Here is a 19583-nt window from a genome sequence, read left to right on the forward strand (position 1 = left end):
TGCAACCGATGGCAACTCTACCAACTTAGAGGAGTACACAGCATCAGTGACCAGCTACATCAGCAAGTGCATTGATGATGTTACTCTGTCCAAGACCATCACTATACACGCTAACCAGAAGCCACGGATGACCGCGGAGGTGCATGCGCTGCTGAGGACCCGTGACTCCACCATCAGAGCAGGCAACACGGCAGCCCTATCAACAGCAAGTGCCAAACTGTCCCGGGCCATCAGAGGGGCAAAGCATGCACATGCCCAGTGAATCCAAAGCCACTTCCAGGACAGCAGCGACACGAGGCGCATGTGGAAGGGCATCCAGGACATCACCAATTACAAGACAACATAACCTGTGTGCGGGTGATGCCTCCCTCCCAGATGTGCTGAATAACTTTTACACCTGTTTTGAGGCAGAAAATGCTGTAGTGGCAAGGAAGTCCACCCCTCCTACAAATGACCAGGTCTGTGTCTCACCGTGGCCAATGTGAGTAGAACCCTGTGCAGGGTCAACCCAAGGAAGGCTGCTGGACCAAACAACATTACTAGTAGATTGCTGAGAGGATGTGCAGACCAGCTAGCAGATGTTCTCACTGACATTTTCAACATCTCCCTGAGCAGCCCAACCGTTCCAACGTGCTTCAAGGCTGCCACCATTGTCCCCGTGCCAAAGAAATCTTCAGTGTCCTGCCTGAATGACTACCGTCCCGCTGCACTCACATCCATCATCATGAAGTGTTTCCAGAGGCTCGTCATGAGGCACATCAAGACCCTGCTGCCCTCCTCACTGGACCCCCTGCAGTTTACATACCGTCCCAACTGCTCAACAGATGACGCCATTGACATCACCCTCCACCTGGCCCTAACCTACCTGGACAAAAAAGACACGTATGTTCGGATGCTGTTCATAGACTTTAGTTCAGCATTCAACACAATCATCCTCCAGAAACTGATTGGAAAGCTGAGCCTACTGGGCCTGAACACCTCCCTCTGCAACTGGATCCTAGACTTCCTGACTGGGAGACCTCAGTCAGTCCAGATCGGGAGCTGCATCTCCAACACCATCACACTGAGCACGGGAGCTCCCCAGGGCTGTGTGCTCAGTCCACTCTGTTGACCCATGACTGTGCTGCGATACACAGCTCGAACGACATCATCAGGCTCGCCGATGACATGACCGTGGTGGGTCTCATCAGCAAGAACGATGAGTCAGCTTACAGAGAGGAGGTGCAGCGGCTAATGGACTGGTGCAGAGCCAACAACCTGTGTCTGAATTTGAACAAAACAAAAGAGATGGTCGTTAACTTCCGGAGGGCACAGAGCGACCACTCCCCACTGAACATCGACAGCTTCTTGGTAGAGATCGTTAAGAGCACCAAATTTCTTGGTATTCACCTGGCGGAGAATCTCACCTGGTCCCTCATCACCAGCTTCATAGCAAAGAAAGCCCAGCAGAGTCTCTACTTTCTGCGAAGGCTGAGGAAAGTCTGTCTCCCACCCCCCCCCATCCTCATCACATTCTACAGGGCTTGTATTGAGAATATCCTGAGCAGCTGTATCACTGCCTGGTTCGGAAATTGCACCATCTCGGATCGCAAGACCCTGCAGCAGGTAGTGAGGTCAGCTGAGATCATCGGGGTCTCTTCCCGCCATCACGGACATTTACACTACACACTGCATCTGCAAAGCAAACAGCATTATGAAGGACCCCACGCACCCCTCATACAAACTCTTCTCCCTCCTGCCGTCTGGAAAAAGGCACCGAAGCATGCGGGCTCTCACAACCAGACTATGTAACAGTTTCTTTCCCCAAGCTGTCACACTCCTCAATACCCAGGGCCTGGACTGACAACTTACTGCCCTATTGTCTTGTTTATTATTTATTGTAATGCCTGCACTGTTTTGTGCACTTTATGCAGTCCTGGGTAGGTCTGTAGTCTAGTTTTTTTTTGCTGTGTTTTTTTTTACATAGTTCAGTCTAGTTCAGTACTGTGTCAGGTAACACCATGGTCCTGAAAAAACTTTCTCATTTTTACTATGTATTGTACCAGCAGTTATGGTCGAAATGGCAATAAAAGTGACTTGACTTGATAATCAGCATTTTTTTAGGTTTTGGAAAGGTCAGCAATACCATTCAAATTCCCAGGCTAAAGTGAAAGGAGTTTCTATTTTTATAGCTTCTTCAATTTCATTTGTTCACTACGAAACAATTTCGGATCCGAATGGTAGATTTTTGTTAATCACTGGCCTGCTCTGTAATAAAAAAGTGGTTATGGTTAATGTTTATGCTCCAAATATTGACTATCCTGAATTTTTTAAACACTTATTCACATCCCTTCCCAATTTAAATGTCTATATGTTGATAATGGGAGGAGATTTTAATTGCTGTTTAAATCCTTCAATGGATAGATCTAAGTCTAATCAGGCACTTACGAATAAATCGGCAACCGTTATTAATTCCTTTATGCTTGATTTTGGAATTTTAGAAATTTGGAGGTTTTCACATCTAAAGGAAAAAGAGTTTTCATTCTTTTCCCATGTTTATCACAGTTATTCTAGAATTGACTACTTTTTTATTGACTCTCGTTTAATTCTCTCTGTTACTGACTGCAGTTACGATTCCATTGCTATCTCTGACCATGTGCCCCTGAAACTGTATTAAATTAATGGTGTTACGAACCCCGTAACTGGGTCACTTACCAGCAAAGATAGAGAGGTCCGTTGAAGTCTGATGGTACTATTTTTAACAGTATTTATTAGTAAAAATACACAAAAATAATATCAGTGCGAACATACAGATAATATACGTCGTCAATACTAAATCTAAAAGTGCGGGTATAATAATAATCAATAAGAAATATGCTCTATCGTTGTCTAGGGGATAATGTATTGTCCGATGGAAATAAAGAAGTCACTCAGTTCATTCAGGCTGCAGCCTTTTTGTTTGGAGAGAGAGAGATTTTTAGAAACTTGCCGGCTTTCCTTTTATGATTTCGATTAGTCAGAAGTCCCGTTGGTGTGGCCGTTCACTCCTTTAGCTAAGCTGTTCTTCCGTGGTAAGGCCGCCAATCCCAGGCAAAGGGAAAGGACGCACGCGAGTCCCACCGGCGTTCGCTATTAAACGCTGTCACAGGATTTCTAGCGTTTCTTCTGGTGCGTCTAAAGGGGTTGTTCCCTCTTTTATCCTTACTCACGGGGTCTCAGATGTCATTCAGGTTGGGATGATGCAATCCCTTAACCAGCCCACTCTGGTTATCTCCTGATGGGTTTCAATGAATAGTACAGTACTCAATACACAATTCTGTCTCCAAGAGACAATAGCCGTTATCAATGGTTCCGTCTTGCTGAGGCCAGGACACATTCCAAACCCTGTGTATTCTGGATATTCTGGACGTCTCTCTCTCATTTCCTGGGTCCTAGACCCGAATTAATAGCGATCTTGCGATTCTCAAAAAGGAGGGGGCTACTTTGTACCCTTCGGCCCCTCAAAGTTGTGGCACATTCATAACAATGGATACACCTAGTTTTGGACAACAGCGATTCAATTCTGTATTACTACAAGACTTGGACTTTGTGAATTTCATTAAGGAGCAGATTGATTTCTTGTTTTCAACAAACTCTACGGAAGAAATTTCCACCGGGGTTTAAGGGATACTTTTAAAGCATACATCCCTGGACAGATTATCTCATATTGTGCTGGACTGAAAAAGCGAATTAATAAAGATATTTGTATGTTGGTTGATAAGATTAAAGCAATTGACAAGATATACTCTATTGCTCCTTGTCAGGAGCTTTGTATTTTAAAAAAAGGGTCGAACTTCAAATGGAGCATAGTTTACTTTTAACATCCTCGATTGAAAATCAATTAATTAAGTCTAGGAGTCATTTTTATATACCCGGTGATAAATCTGGTAAACTATTAGCTAGTCAATTGAAATCTGCTTCGATTAAACGTCAGATTATTAAAATTCGTAAACGAGGTGGAACTATGATGGTTGATCATGATGAGATAAACAAATCTTTTCAAGAATTTCACACCTCCTTATATCAATCAGAATCTCCTTATGACCCCACTATAATGCACAAATTCTTAAGGAAATTGAATGTTATCAGCTAATGAACGTTTAGTATTTGGTGCTCCTATTACGGACCAAGAAATAAAAGATGCTATTTCTTTGATGAATTCAGGTTAAGCACCTGGCCCAGATGGTTATACAGTAGAATTTTTTAAATCCTTCTCAACTATACTTTCTCCCTGGTTATTCAGAATCTTTAAGGATGCATTATTTATAGGTAAATTACCACAATCTTTTTATTGTGCCTCTATTTCCTTAATTCTAAAAAAAAAGGTAAAGATCCTACTGAATGCACATCATATAGGCCTACATCCTTATTTGAATGTAGATTCTAAGATCTTTTCAAAAATAGTGGCACCTAGATTGGAGAATGTATTGCCTCAAATTATTTCTGTTGATCAGACTGGATATATTAAAAACCGCTATTCGTCCTTTAATATTTGGAGATGAATGAATATTGTTTATACTCCCTCATCTAGAACTCCAGAATGTGTCATCTCATTGGATGCCGAGAAAGCGTTTGATAGGATTGAATGGCCATACTTATTTAGTGTGCTTGAGAAATTTAATTTTAGCCTGCAATTTATATTTTGGGTTAAATTGATATATTATGCCCCTACGGCTTCAGTAATATAAGATCTCCTACGGCTCTACGGCTCCTATGCCCCTACGGCTTACCAATAATATAAGATCTCCTTTTTTTCCAGTTGTTTCGTGGCACTAGGCAAGGTTGTTCTCTTAGCCCATTGTTATTTGATATTGCTCTGGAACCTTTAGCTATTGCTATTCGTGACTCATCTTCTGTATTTGGCATTTCCCGTGGGAATGTGATACATAAGTTATCATTATATGCAGATACGAGGAAATCTGCAGATGCTGGAGCCTCGGCCCGAAACGTCAACAGCGCTTCTCCCTATAGATGCTGCCTGGCCTGCTGTGTTCCACCAGCATTTTGTGTGTGTTATTATATGCAAATGATTTGTTAATTATATATTTCGAATCCTGAGAAATCCATTCCTGCTGTTATATCCTTTTCGCTCAGTTTAGTAACTTTTCTGGTTACAAACTGAATCTTAATAAGATTTAAATATGCAAGTTCCAATTTATAGACATTTACCATTTAGATTGGTTACGGATTATTTTACTTACCTAGGTGTTAAGATTACTAAAAAAAACATGAGGATTTATTTAACATCAATTTTTTACCTTTAATAGACCAAATCAAACAATCACTTACTAAATGGTCCTCACTGTTTATATCACTGATTGGTTGAATTAATGCTATTAAGATGATTATTTTACCTAAATTTTTATATCTTTTCCAAGTGGTACCAATCTTTATTCCTAGATCCTTTTTTGATACTATTGACTCTGAAATTTTGTTATATATGGCAGAATAAAAATCCTAGGTTAAGTAAAAAAAAAAATACTTGCAGAAATCCAAAAAGAACGGTGACCTGGCACTGCCGAATTTAAGATTTTATTATTAGGCAATCAATATTTAATATTTTGGACACAAGATGTGGATATTACTGTCAGTCCACAATGGGTCAACCTTGAATGTAATTCTGCACAAGGATTTTCATTGGTTTCCATCTCAGGGACTTTGCTTCCCTTGGTTCTTCCTAAATTGAATAAACAAATGGTTAAATCAATAATTAAACATACATCATGAATATGATTTCAGTTTCGTAAATTCTTTGGCTTGAATAAATTTATCTTATCAAGTCCTATTATATCTAATTTTTTTCTTTCAGCCCTCTGTCATGGATCAAGCCTTTTTGGTATGGAAAACGAAGGGTATAATATGTTTTCGTGATTTATTTTTGGATAACTGTTTCATGTCTTTTGAACAGTTGTCTAATAAATATTATTTGCCCAGATCCCATTTTTTTAGATACTTATAGATCAGAGATTTTTTGAATACGATGTTATCTACTTTTCCATTTTCATATCCAGCGGATATCATGGGAAAAATTTTAGGCTTCAACCCTTATCAAAAGGGTTTAATAGCAATCATTTATGATATGATTATGAATATATAGTCAGATATATCTGATAAAATTAAAAATGAATGGGAGAAGGAACTTCAACTTACTTTACCTATAGAGAAATGGGAGAAAATTTTTCAATTAGTTAACTTTTCTACTATTTGTGCTAAACATAGGTTGATTCAATTTAAAGTGATATATAGGACTCATATGTCTGAAGCTAAATTAGCTCGTTTTTACTCTCATATAAATCCGATTTGTGATGTCATTCTGAGGTAGCCTCTCTGACTCATATGTTTTGGTCTTGCCCTCTTGAAAAAGTTTTGGAAATATATTTTTGATACATTCTCTACAGTTTTGCACATTGATTTACAACCCCACCCTATCGCTGCAATTTTTGGCGTACCAATGATTGATCTGCCCTCTACAGCTCGGCAGATGATTGCATTTGCTACTTTAGTGGCTAGAAAATCTATTTTATTGAATTGGAAAGAGATGAATCCTCCAACTACATCTCAATGGTTTTCCCAAGCCATTTCCTGTTTAAACTTAGAAAAAATTAGAAGTGGTGCCTTTGATCCCTTGGTTAAATTTGAAGAAACTTGGAGGCCTTTTATTCAATACTTTCAGAGAATGTAATTTGACCTTTTCCGATTCCTTCATATTATTCATGAAGTTGACTACACCAATGATTTTATTTGATATAATAGAATAGCCCAGCTTTGTTTAGTTTAATTTTAGTTTTGCTTAGTTTACTTTGTTCTTGATTTTTCAATTTGGGTTTTTTTTCCCCATCTTTTTATTTCTTTGTATCTTGTTTATATTAAGGGTTTGGGAGGTCAATTATATTGGTGTTACCTATAGTTTTTACTCACATGTTAATTGCCAACAATGTAATCCCACTCCCTTTGTACTATTATGACCGTTATGTATTTGTCTTTGAAAAATCAATAAAAAGATTGAAAAAGAAAAGGATTTTATCTTCAACAGTACTTTTGAGTGCAGCCATGAAGTTAATGTCAGAAATGTGGCCAAGAATTGGCTTTCCATATGTGTATCTGGTATTGTGAGCTTTATCTTTCCTTGAACACTAAATATATATCAGATCATTGAGAAATAGTTTTTCCAAACAGTGCTGTTGTACCTTCAATCTTAACCTGATACTGTACTTAAAATCTGCACTCCCAAGTTCTCATTCTTCTTGGTACTGCACTGAATTCTCCAACTGGACTTCTTGATCATATGGCTTAAATTTGCAATGTTTTCTCTCACTTGTGAATGTTACTGTTGCTAGCAGTTAAAACTTACATTTGTTCAGGCATCCTAACTTTTATTTGTGGTGAATTTCTTTTCCAGACATGAACATTTGGAGCCCTCAAGGATACCTCCTCATCAAGTCAACCCAATAGCTCAGGCAACTCACCCTCCTACTGGGGTTAATCTCTTCTCTCACCTGTTAAACCTGGAACCCCGAAGTTTGTTGCCCGGGGATTTTGAAACAACAGCAAAGCAGAAGGATGCTCCACAAAAAGGACACGTGCATTCCCTCCAGTGCCCACCCTCCAGCTCTTTGCCATTGGATCACACGTTAGCTGGGCAAAAGTCCACAGTCCCATACAAAAGCAAACTGGACCGCATTGAGGCACTGAAAGCAACAGCAGCCTCCCTTTCTAATCGGATTGAGAATGAAGCAAAGAAGCTGGCAGGTGCTGGCATCAACTATGGCAACATGCAGGACTCTGAGCATGACGTGCTGCAGACCTCTTGGGATGACAGGCACAGGCCCAAGCTGGCCAGCCCACCTGTTCGCGACGGTGGCTGTGACAATACTTCATCCAGAATTTGGAGAATCCAAGGACCCAATGTGGGCCACACTACCTATGAGGATCAGCTGCCAGGGGTTGGCAATTTGTATGAATGTAAAAGGCTTGGTGAGTTGCCACAGTGTGACAATTTTTCAGCAAAGCGTCCTGAAAAATGCCAGGAAGTCACTTGGGAAAGCACCTATAAGAGGTCCCTTGAGGCCCTGGAACAAAACCTACAAAAGCTTAATCGAGAAAGGAATCAATTTGATTCTCTCAATTCCAGCGGGGGCTCAATCAGTGAAGGGCCACTACTAAGTGAAGGAAGTCTCTCAGAGGAGGATGGTCAATCAAGTTCCAGAGACCCAACTAAATTAGCACAAACATTAAAGGACAAGGATTTCTGTGCAGAAGTGTCAAATCCTTCCCAGCCAATGGTAGAATTTCAGAAAGAAGCAGAAAAATGCCAGCCTCTCCAGCTACAATTGGAGGGATACAAAGGCAAAGCTCCCTGGGAAGAGCTAGCCAAGGGAAGCCCTTACAGTGTAATTAACATCTTTACAAAGAGCTACCAGTTCTGTGGGAAAGGTAAGGACTTAACGTAAGCCTGCACATTTATACCTTTTGCTGGAAATCAATGCATAATTCCTCTCTTTCTCTATCCACGTTACTCCCCAGTTAATTTTCCTTCTCTGACTTGCACTGTTATGCAATGTGTGTTCTACTGCTTAGTCCAAATGTACATTGATCTCATGTGTGTCTCCGTAGAGATAGGGTATATTATGATGGGAGTCACAGTTGAATAGCATCCTGTATTTCCACCTCATCTGGCACTTTTGTTAATTGTTTTGGAAATCAGCAAAGGCATCTACAGTGTGGATGAAGCGTAGAGTTGCTGGAAGTTGACAGGAGGATTGTGGGAAGAGTGTCTTATGCACTGTTAAGCAGATTGGCATGGGAGGGGGAGGTTAGATCTGGGGTTTATAATGGGATATAACTATTGCCCACATTCTTCTGCATCAAGTTCTGATGGGAGACATGCTGTTGAAATATAACATGATGTTATATCAGTGGATGAATGAGGAAGTGGGAGCAAAGAATCTGTTCAATTTTAGCTTGTCTACTACTATCTTGTCATGGTGACAAAAAATAGTTGAGTGAAGTAATTGTGAGATTTTCATCAAAAGGCTGCATGTGAACTTCCTGACCATCTGTGTTTTGTTGCAGGAAGTTTAGAGGAGCAGTCTGATAGAGGATCCCCAACTCTGCAACCTCTAATATATGCAGCAAGCCCTGAAGTTGCTGATGTATATGAAGATGATTTCCTTTCCTCTCACAGCAGCACAGTTGTAAGCAGAAAGTTCCCCTCATACCAAAGGTAATGATCAGGGCCTTCCATGAGCATTACTCTTAAGATAAAATCGAAATGCTTTATCCACTAAAAGCAGACAAGTATATTTTACTTTCCAAAGTATTTTCCAATAGTAAATTGCTTCCATGTAATAAACTTCTCCCAGATTCTGTCACTTAAACACTCAAGGCAATTTACAGTGATCAGATAGCCTGTAAGACTTTGGGATACCTGAGCAATGAAGAAGCAAGCCTCAGATCATCTGGAGGAAATCATCACATTGACAGAGAATCAGACATTATTTGGAACTCTAGCTGTGCCACTTCCACCCTTAGAAGGGAAAAAAAGGACTGGTGGCAATACTTGTGACCACTTTCCCAAGCAGATGCCAAATGAGTGGCGATCTTCCAGGAATTCTTTGTTCCAAGATGCACCTTCCTTATTTCATGAACCTGCTGTCTCAATATATTTCACTGCCTTCATTTACTTTTAAAGATTATCCATTGTAACACTGCATATAAACTTTTCCTACCTTGCATTGTTGATGATATTTGCTCCAGTTGACTGCATTTCTTTTCTAATGTCTCTGCTGTCATTCAGATGGGTAGGCAGTGGTCAGTTGTTTTTATATGTATCCAGCTGTAGACTGGAGAAATAGATCTGAAAGTTTTCTCCAATGCCCTCACCCTGACAACCTTCAAATATGATTTCCACGTTTATTCTGATATAAGACCATAAGATTTAGGAGCAGAAGTAGGCCATTCGCCCCATTGGGTCTGCTCCGCCATTCAATCATGGGCTGATCCACTTCACCCAGTCATCCCCACTCCCCTGCTTTCACCCCATACCCTTTGATGCCCTAGCTAATCAAGAACCTATCTGTCTCTGCCTTAAATATGCCCAATGACTTGGCCTCCACAACCGCACATGGCAACAAATTCCACAGATTTACCACTCTCTGACTAAAGTAATTTCTCCACATCTCAGTTCTAAAAGGGTGTTCTTCAATCTTGAAGTCCTGCCCACTTGTCCTAGAATCCCTTATCATGGGAAATAACTTTGCTATATCTAATCTGTTCAGGCCTTTTAACATATGGAATGTTTCTATGAGATACCCCCATTCTCCTGAATTCTAGGGAATACAGCTCAAGAGCTGCCAGACGATCCTCATATGGTAACCCTTTCATTCCCGGATTCATTCTCGTGAATCTTTTCCAAATCGTCTCCAATGTCAGTATATCCTTTCTAAAATAAGGAGTCCTAAACTGCACACACTACTCCAAGTGTGGTTTTACAAGTGTCTTATAGAGCCTCAACATCACATCTCTGCTCTTAAATTCTATACCTCTAGAAATGAATGCCAACATTGCATTTGCTTTCTTCATAACCGACTCAACCTGCAGGTTAACCTTTAGGGTATCCTGCACAAGGACTCCCAAGTCCTTTTGCATCTCTGCATTTTGAATTCTCTACCCATCTAAATAATAGTCTGCTGTTTTATTTCTTCCACCAAAGTGTATCAGCATACACTTTCCAACATTGTATTTCATTTGCCACTTCTTTGCCCATTCCCCTAAACCCTTCGTTTCTCTAAGTCTCTCTCCAGGCTCTCTGTTTCCTCAACACTACCCGCTCCTCCATCTATCTTTGTATCATTGGCAAATTTAGCCACAAATCCCTTAATACCGTAGTCTAAATCATTGACATACATTGTAAAAAGTAACTGTCCCAACACCAACCCCTGTGGAATTCCACTGGTAACCGGCAGACAGCTAGAATAGGATCCCTTTATTTCCATTTTCTACCGACCAGCCAATGATCCACCAATGCTAGTAACTTCCCTGTAATTCCATGGGCTCTTATCTTGCTAAGCAGCCTCATGTGCGGCACCTTGACAGAGGCCTTCTGAAAATCCAAGTACACCACGTCTACTGCAATTCCTTTATCTACACTGCTTGTAATTTTCTCAAAGAATTGCAGTAGGTTTGTCAGGCAGGATCTTCTTTTCAGGAAACCATGCTGGCTTTGGCCTATCTTGTCATGTACCTCCAGGTATGCCGTAATTTCATCCCTTGAAAGATCATCGTTAACACCTCCGCAATCTCTCCAGCTACTTCCTTCAGAACCTGAGGGTGCATTCCTTTCAGGGCCAGGAGATTTATCTACCCTCAGACCATTAAGCTTCCTGAGCACCTTCTCAGTCGTAATTTTCACTGCACAAACCTCATTTCCCTGACGCTCTTGAATGTCCGGTATACTGCAGACATCTTCCACTGTGAAGACTGATGCAAACTACGCATTCAGTTCCTCTGCCATCTCTGCATCCCTCATTACAATATCTCCCATGTAATTTTGTATTGGTCCTATATCTATCCTCAACTCTTTTACCCATTATATACTGAAAGCTTTTAGTATCTTCTTTGATATTAGTTGTCAGCTTCCTCTCATAATTCATCTTTTCTTTACGAATGGCCTTCTTAGTTTCCTTCTGCAAGTTTTTAAAAGCTCCCCAATCCTCTGTCTTCCCACCATCTCTGGCTTCCTTGTAATCCATCAATTTGCTTTTACCTTGGCTCTGACTTCACTTGTCAGCCACTATGACAATAGACAGTAGGTGCAGGAGTAGGCCATTCGGCCCTTCTAGCCAGCACCGCCATTCACTGTGATCATGGCTGATCATACACAATCAGTAACCCGTTCCTGCCCTCTCCCCATATCCCTTGACCTCGCTATCTATAAGAGCTTTATCTAACTCTCTCACTAGTGTCCTTTCCTTTGAAAATTAATTTTTATTTAGATTATACCTGTTTTGCACTTCCCTTATTTTTCACAGAAACTCCAGCCATTGCTGCTCTGCTGTCCTTCCTGCATATGTCCTTTTCCTATCAACTTCAGCCAGTTCCCCTCTCATGCCAATGTAATTTCCTTTATTCCACTGAAATACCGACACGTTAGATTTTATTTTTTCCCTCTCAAATATCACCTAGTCCAGTCCACCAATACCATGTGTTGTCCTTTGACTCTCAAACAGTCTGAAATCTAGTACTGAAAGAACAAATTTGCTCTAAAGATGAAAAAAAAAGCTATTTTTGGTCATAATAGTCTACCAGTTCCTCCTCTGTCATCACATAGTTCTGAAAGAAAAATGAATCCATTTATAACCATGATGTGTATTTAATCCCAATATCTGTGGACCTTCAGGACTGGAAAGAAAGGGAAGAAGTCCCCTTTTCATTAGATGCTGCCTAACCTACTGAGTTCTTCCAGCATTTTGAATGTGTTGCTTTGGATCTCCAGCATCTGCAGATTTTCTTGTGTATATACACTATCTTGTGTATTGTGTTTATTTTTTTATTATTGCATTCTTTATTGTATTTTCTGTGCTATATCAGATTGGGAATAATATACACTTGTATATTGGAAGTGAAATTAAATAATCTTGAAACTTTAGAATCATAAGTGGGTGTTCAGCCATTGTGTTTGGCTAGATGGAAGAAGGCTCCTGACCTTTTACTTTTCACTGTAACCCTGCAAGTACACATCTCAAGTGCATATTAAAATATAATGAGGGGTTGTGTCTCTATCATCCCCTCATGCAGTGAGTTCCAGAGAATTCCATATTTTGAATGATTTTTTCTCCAATTTGTTTAATCCTCTATTTATAATCCCTTTGTTAAATGAAATATTTCATTTCTGTTTATTGTAGGCCTCTCATAATTCTAGTACTGCAATTATATCTCCCCTGAGCCTCCTGTTCCAAAAAAAGCAATCAAAGTTGATCCAGTCTTAACTAAAAATTTCTAGTCCTAGCAGTATTTTCAGAATCTTTTGGTGTACACTTTCCAGTACAAACAGTAACTTTATTTTATTTAGACACAGCACAATAAGAGGTTCTTGTGGCCCAAAGAGCCTGCGCTACTAAATTACACTTGTGACCAACATCTTTCCTGTATTATGGTTGCTGAACTATGTGTAGTAATGCAGCTGTAGACTAGTAAGGGTTGCACAGTATTCTGGTGTAATTTCACTGCTCTTGTATTCCATATTTCAATTGATAAAGAAAAATATTACTTTTACGTTTTTAACCAATTTATGCAGCTGCTGCTTCAACAATCTGTAGGTGTCCTGGTAACCTTTGTGGTTTCCTGTTTATTCGTTGGTGTTGGCACACCTCCCAAAATGCACTATTGCTCCTTTCTCCCAGGTGAATTTTGCCATTTGTATTTTCCTGCGTTCTGTGGATTTTCTCTTTTGAAATATTGTGAGTCTGACAACAGCCTGTTAATCTTCTACTGTTCATGGTCCATTGAATCTTAGTGATTGTTTTAAAAATCATGTTGACTTGCTCATCTTAGCAAAAAGATTTGCATGCCAACAGCACTTTATTTCCCCTGTCCTGTTACCTTCCATAGAATTGAAACAGACAAGTGAAATATTTTGGTTTCCTTTGAGCTTTCCAGTTCTATAACCATACTGCAAGCTGCAGTCTGTTATCTCTGAACACTGAAAGAGTAGAAGACCAATACAGTGGTAATTTTAATTTGACTATCCATCAGGAAACCTTCATACATTTGATGTTTAGCATGTATGCTGATCCTGCATTCCATTTATGTCAGTTTGGGGCAGGAGGTATAAACATTGATTACCTTTATTTGATTCTAACTGATTACTGCTTTGTTTATTTAAAGTCTAATCATTCTGACAGATTGGAATTCATGTGTTGGCATGTTAATATTGTCCAGTGTGATCTCTGACATTGTGGCTACTAGCACTACAGTGCCTTATGCTCAGTCTTTTTCAGGCTGCTTTTTCATTATTTATTTAGTGGTACAGTGCGGAGTAGGCCCTTCTGGCCCTTCCAGTAACACTACCCCAGCAATCCCTGCCAAACTGGATGAACCCTAACCTAATCACTAGACAATGATCACTCAACCTACCCAGTACGTGTTTGGGCTGTGGGAGGAAACTGGAGCACCCAGGGGGAACTCACGCAATACACAGGGTGGATGTACAGAGATTCCTTGCAAAAGGGCACCAGAATTGAGCACCGAACTCCAGAACACCTTAAGCTATAATAGTGTCGAGCTAACAGCTATGCTACAGTGGCACTCAAGTCTTTTCCCTCCTTTTTTTAAAAAAAAAATGCAAAATTTATTTTTGAAACATTTTACAGTGTTTATATTGCCCTATCAGTGATTTAGAATGTGTGTACCTGTACCTGTTATATTCTGTAGCTTTTGCTGTTGAGGCCTTAGTTCCTATAATTTATTTTTCCAGAAGGTCTGTTTGAAAATAGAGCTCTGATTAGTCTTTGTTTTGGGTTTCTTTAGTAGTTGTGCCAGCAGTTCTTCCAGTATCTGTGAGGAGCTTCCCAGCAAAAAATCTCAAGAAAGGAGGCCTGGAGAACTGTCCCCTCGATCTTCAGTGCACCATTCTACACCCTCCTCCCGATCATCCAGTTCTTCAAGAAAGAAAATCAAAATAGATAGTAAGTGATATTGATTTTATTGTTCCATCCCTTAGCACTACAGGCTGGGATGGAGCCTCCAGTGCTGAGGACTGCAAGAGGCTTCTGTGTGTTGTAGACTTAACCAGTTCCATCATGGACATGATCCTTCTCACCATCAAGAACATCTTTGAGAGCCAGCATCACAAGAAAGCAGCATCAATTAAAGAGCCTCACCATCTGGGACATGTCCTCTTCATGTTACTACCATCAAGGAGGAGATCCAGAAGCCCAAAGACCCACACTTAACATTTTAAGAACAGTTTCTTCCCCTCTGCCATCAGATTTCTGAATGGTCTATGTGCATTATTTCATTACTCATGCCTTGCACTGTACTGCTGCCACAAAAACAACAAGTTTCAAGATGTATGTTAGTGATAATAAATTAGATTCTGATTCTTATTACCGCATACTCTTCCAGGGAGAAGAGGAGGGAATGATCTGTATGGATATTGAACAAACTTTGGTTAGTTTAAGAAGATTTAGAAGATGTTCACTGTCGTGCTAACACGTTCATCTTTCAATTTTGACAGGTGCAGATGTTAAGGGAAATGTGCGACGTTCTCCTGTGGATGACAGTACATGGCTATCTGCAAGTAGCTTAGATCAAGCCTCTACTGAAGGAAAGTTACTGGACCTGGGGCAAAGTGTAATTGGTGCTCCTGAGCAAGTGCAAGATTCTAATGGCACTACAGAAGAAACCCTCATTGTATCTCCTGCCAGGTATGGACAAAATTGTACAGGATTAGTTGACTGCAGCAAACTTCTATTTATTATGTATGGAATGGATGTATGTAATTATGGATATAAGGAACCAAAAGAAATGGGGATGATCTTAAATGGTTTTTTTGTACCTGTATTTACTAAGGAAACTGGCATGGAGCCAATGGAAATAAGGCAAGCAAGTAGTGAGGTCATGGAACCTATACAGATTGAAGAGGAGGTGCTTGCTATCTTGAGGAAAATCAGAGTAGATAAATCCCCAAGACCTGACAGGGTATTCCCTAGGACCTTGAAGGAGACTAGTTTTGAAATTGCAGGAACCCTGGCAGATATGTTTAAAATGTTGGTATCTACGGGTGAGGTGTCAGAGGATTGGAGGATAGCACATGTTGTTTTGTTGTTTAAGAAAGGCTCTAAAAGTAATCCTGGAAATTATAGGCCAGTAAGTTTGACGTCGGTAGTAGGTAAATTATTGGAAGGAGTACTAAGAGATAGGATTACAAGTATTTAGATAGACAGGGACTTACTAGGGAGAGTCAGCATGGCTTTGTGTGTGGTAGATCTGTTTAACAAATCTATTAGAGTTTTTCGAGGAGGTTACAAGGAAAGTGGATGTTGTGTACATGGACTTCAGTATGGCCTTTGACAAGGTCCAACATGGGAGGTTAGTTAAGATTCAGTCGCTAGGTATACACGGTAAGGTAGTAAATTGGATTTGACATTGACTCAATGGGAGAAGTCAGAGAGTGGTAGTGGAGGATTGCTTCTCTGAGTGGCCTGTGATCAGTGGTGTGCCACAGGGATCAGTGCTGGGTCAATTGTTATTTGTCATCTATATCAATGATCTGGATGATAATGTGGTAAATTGGATCAGCAAATTTGCTGATGATACAAAGATTGGAAGTGTAGTGGACAGTGAGGAAGGTTTTCAAAGCTTGCAGAGGAATCTGGACCAGCTGGAAAAATGGGCTGAAAAATGGCAGATGGAATTTAATACAGACAAGTGAGAGGTATTGCACTTTGGAAGGAAAAATCAAGGTAGAACATACAAGGTAAATGGTAGGGCACTGAGGAGTGCAGCAGAGCAGAGGGATCTGGGAATACAGATACAAAATTCCCTAAAAGTGGCATCACAGATAGATAGGGTAATAAAGAGATCTTTTGGTACATTGGCCTTTATAAATCAAAGTATGGAGTATGAGTTGGAATGTTATGATGAGGTTGTATAAGGCATTGGTGAGGCTGAATTTGGAGTATTGTGAGCAGTTTTTGGTCACCGAATTACAGGAAGGATATTAATAAGGTTGAAAGAGTGCAGAGAGGGTTTACAAGGATGTTGCCGGGACTTGAGAATCTGAGTTACCGAGAAAGGTTGAATAGATTAGGACTTTATTTCCTGGAGCGTAGAAGAATGAGGGGAGACTTGATGGAGGTATATCAAATTATGATGGGTATAGATAGAGTGAATGCAAGCAGGTTTTTTCCACTGAGGCTAGGGGAGAAAAAAAACCAGAGGACATGGGTTAAGGGTGAAGGGGGAAAAGTTTAAAGGGAACATTAGGGGGGATTTCTTCACCCAGAGAAAGGTGGGAGTGTGGAATGAGCTGCCAGATGAAGTGGTAAATGTGGGCTCACTTTTAACATTTAAGAAAAACTTGGACAGGTACATGAATAAGAGGTGTATGGAGGGATATGGTCCAGGTGCAGGTCAGTGGGACTAGGCAGAAAAATGGTTCGGCACAGCCAAGAAGGGCCAAAAGGCCTGTTTCTGTGCTGTAATGTTCTATGGTTCTATTAGGGTGGAGTAATTAAGTGTTTGGGTATGAATAACAGAGTGATTTCATGAATTAATGACTCTAGGTGTGTAGATGTGATATAAGTGTTACTGACTGTTCTGCTATAATCTCACAACTAGTAAAATCTAACTTTCAGAATGACCTGCAGTGCTTCATTCATTAAAATGAGTGCATTTGTTGGATGCTATTTAGCCATTTTGTGCACAACCTGCTTTAACAAATAGCAATATGAACATTTGGAGAAGCTTAATATGATTAGGAATAGTCAGCATGGCTTTATGAAAGACAAGTCGTGCCTTATGACCCAGATTGAATTTCTTGAGGATGTGACTAAACATATTGATGAAGGTAGAGCAGTAGATGTAGAGTATATAGATTTCAGTAAGGCATCTGACAAGGTACCCCACACAAGGCTTATTGAGAAAGTAAGGAGGCATGGGATCCAAGGGGACATTGCTTTGTGGATCCAGAACTGGCTTGCCCACAGAAGGGAAAGAGTGGTTGTAGAAGTGTCATATTCTGCATAGAGGTCGTTGACCAGTGGTGTGCCTCAGGATCTGTTCTGGGACCCATACTCTTTCTGATTTTTATAAATGACCCGAATGAGGTCATTTGCTGATAAATTTGCTGATAACACAAAGGTTGGAGGTGTTATGGATAGTGTGGAGAGCTGTCAGAGGTTACAGCGGGACATTGATAGGATGCAAAACTGGGCTGAGAAGTGGCAAATTGAGTTCAACCCAGATAAGTGTGAGATGGTTCATTTTGGTAGGTCAAATATGATGGCAGAATATAGTATTAATGGTAAGACTCTTGGCAATGTGGAGGATCAGAGGGATCTTGTGGTGAGAGTCCATACGACACTCAAAGCTACTGTGCAGATTGACTTTGTGGTTAAGAAAGCATTTGGTGCATTGGCCTTCATCAATCATGGGATTGAATTTAAGAGCCAAGAGGTAATTTTGCAGCTATTTAGGACCCTGGTCAGACCCCACTTGGGGTACTGTACTCAGTTCTGGTCGCCTCACTACAGGAAGGATGTGGAAACCATAGAAAGGGTGCAGAGGAGATTTACAAGGATGTTTCTTGGATTGGGGAGCATGTCTTTTGAGAATAGGTTAAGTGAACTTAGCCTTTTTTTCTTGGAGCAATGGAGGATGAGAGGTGACCTGATAGAGGTGTATAAGATGATAAGAGGCATTGATCATGTGGATAATCAGAGGCTTTTTCCCAGCGCTGAAATGCCTAGCACGAGAGAGTACAGTTTTAAGGTGCTTGGAAACAGGTACAGAGGAGATGTAAGGGGTAAGCTTTTTGCGCAGAGAGGTGAGTGCATGGAATGAGCTGCTGGCGACGGTGGTGGAGGCGGATACAATAGGATCTTTTAAGAGACTCCTGAATAGGTACATGGAGCTCAGAAAAATAGAGGGCTATGGGTAACCCTAGGTAATTTCTAAGGTAAGGACATGTTCGACACAGCATTGTTTGCCGAAGGGCCTGTATTGTGCTGTAGGTTTTCTATGTTTCCAATATGAGAATGCCCAAATAATCTGGCTTGATTACCTTGGTCAAAGGAAAGAGATTTGTCAAGACAACAGGTAATCCATCATTTTTACAATTAGATGTTACTTCAGTTTTATATCTCATCTGAAAGATAGCACTTTTGACAATACAGTGCTCCATTATTATGCTGAAATGTTATTATAGATTAAAATTGAACCCCCAAATTTCTAATGAGACTTTAAGATTTTTACTGAAGCAAGTTTCTTTCTTTGAATACTTGGAACTCTTGGTGGTGCATTGAGAATGTTGGCGTTCTCCTGTAAGGAGTCTTTGTATGTCCTATCCTCACAATAAATCTCCACACCTTCCCTTTCAGTTTGGATTTCCATTTGGGAAGGGGAGAAAGGGCACTGAGTTTAATCCTTGCATCATATTGTTGCATTTATTTTCATTTGATAATTGGGAATCTAACCTGCCTATGTTGGAATGTATATTATGATGGGGTACGGGGATTGGTGTAGTCTCCTTACCACATGTTGGTAGCTTATCTGTTTTGGGGTTGCATGTCAATCAGCAAGGAATGATATGCTGATCTTGTAGCGATGTGCTACACATAGCGCTGAAATAACGACACGTTTCGAGACTAGTTTATTCAAACTTCGCGGCGCTGGCATTTAAATCCCTAGCGCCCGCCCTCTCCGGGCGGAAATGACATCAGAGGTGCATTACCAAAGTCTCCCCCCGTGCGCTGGCTATTTGTGAGCCGGTTCGCCTGCGCAGAAAGTGGGTCACCACAATCTCATGGTTTAAAAACAGAAGAAATAAAAGGAGTACTCCCTAT

General features: G+C 40.5%; 1 protein-coding gene across 4 annotated transcripts in view; it reads left to right on the forward strand.

The window, feature by feature from the left end:
- The window catches only part of cep350 (centrosomal protein 350), a 277088-nt gene that overhangs the window by 139086 nt on the left and 118419 nt on the right, over positions 1-19583 (forward strand). For all 4 annotated transcript variants that reach the window (XM_073063710.1, XM_073063706.1, XM_073063707.1 and 1 more), the window contains exons 12-15: positions 7418-8451; positions 9091-9241; positions 14545-14702; positions 15254-15443. In XM_073063710.1, coding sequence (XP_072919811.1) covers positions 7418-8451; positions 9091-9241; positions 14545-14702; positions 15254-15443 — 1533 coding nt within the window. The remainder of the gene's footprint in view (positions 1-7417; positions 8452-9090; positions 9242-14544; positions 14703-15253; positions 15444-19583) is intronic.

This window comes from Hemitrygon akajei, chromosome 12, assembly GCF_048418815.1.
Source record: "Hemitrygon akajei chromosome 12, sHemAka1.3, whole genome shotgun sequence".
Taxonomy (NCBI): domain Eukaryota; kingdom Metazoa; phylum Chordata; class Chondrichthyes; order Myliobatiformes; family Dasyatidae; genus Hemitrygon; species Hemitrygon akajei.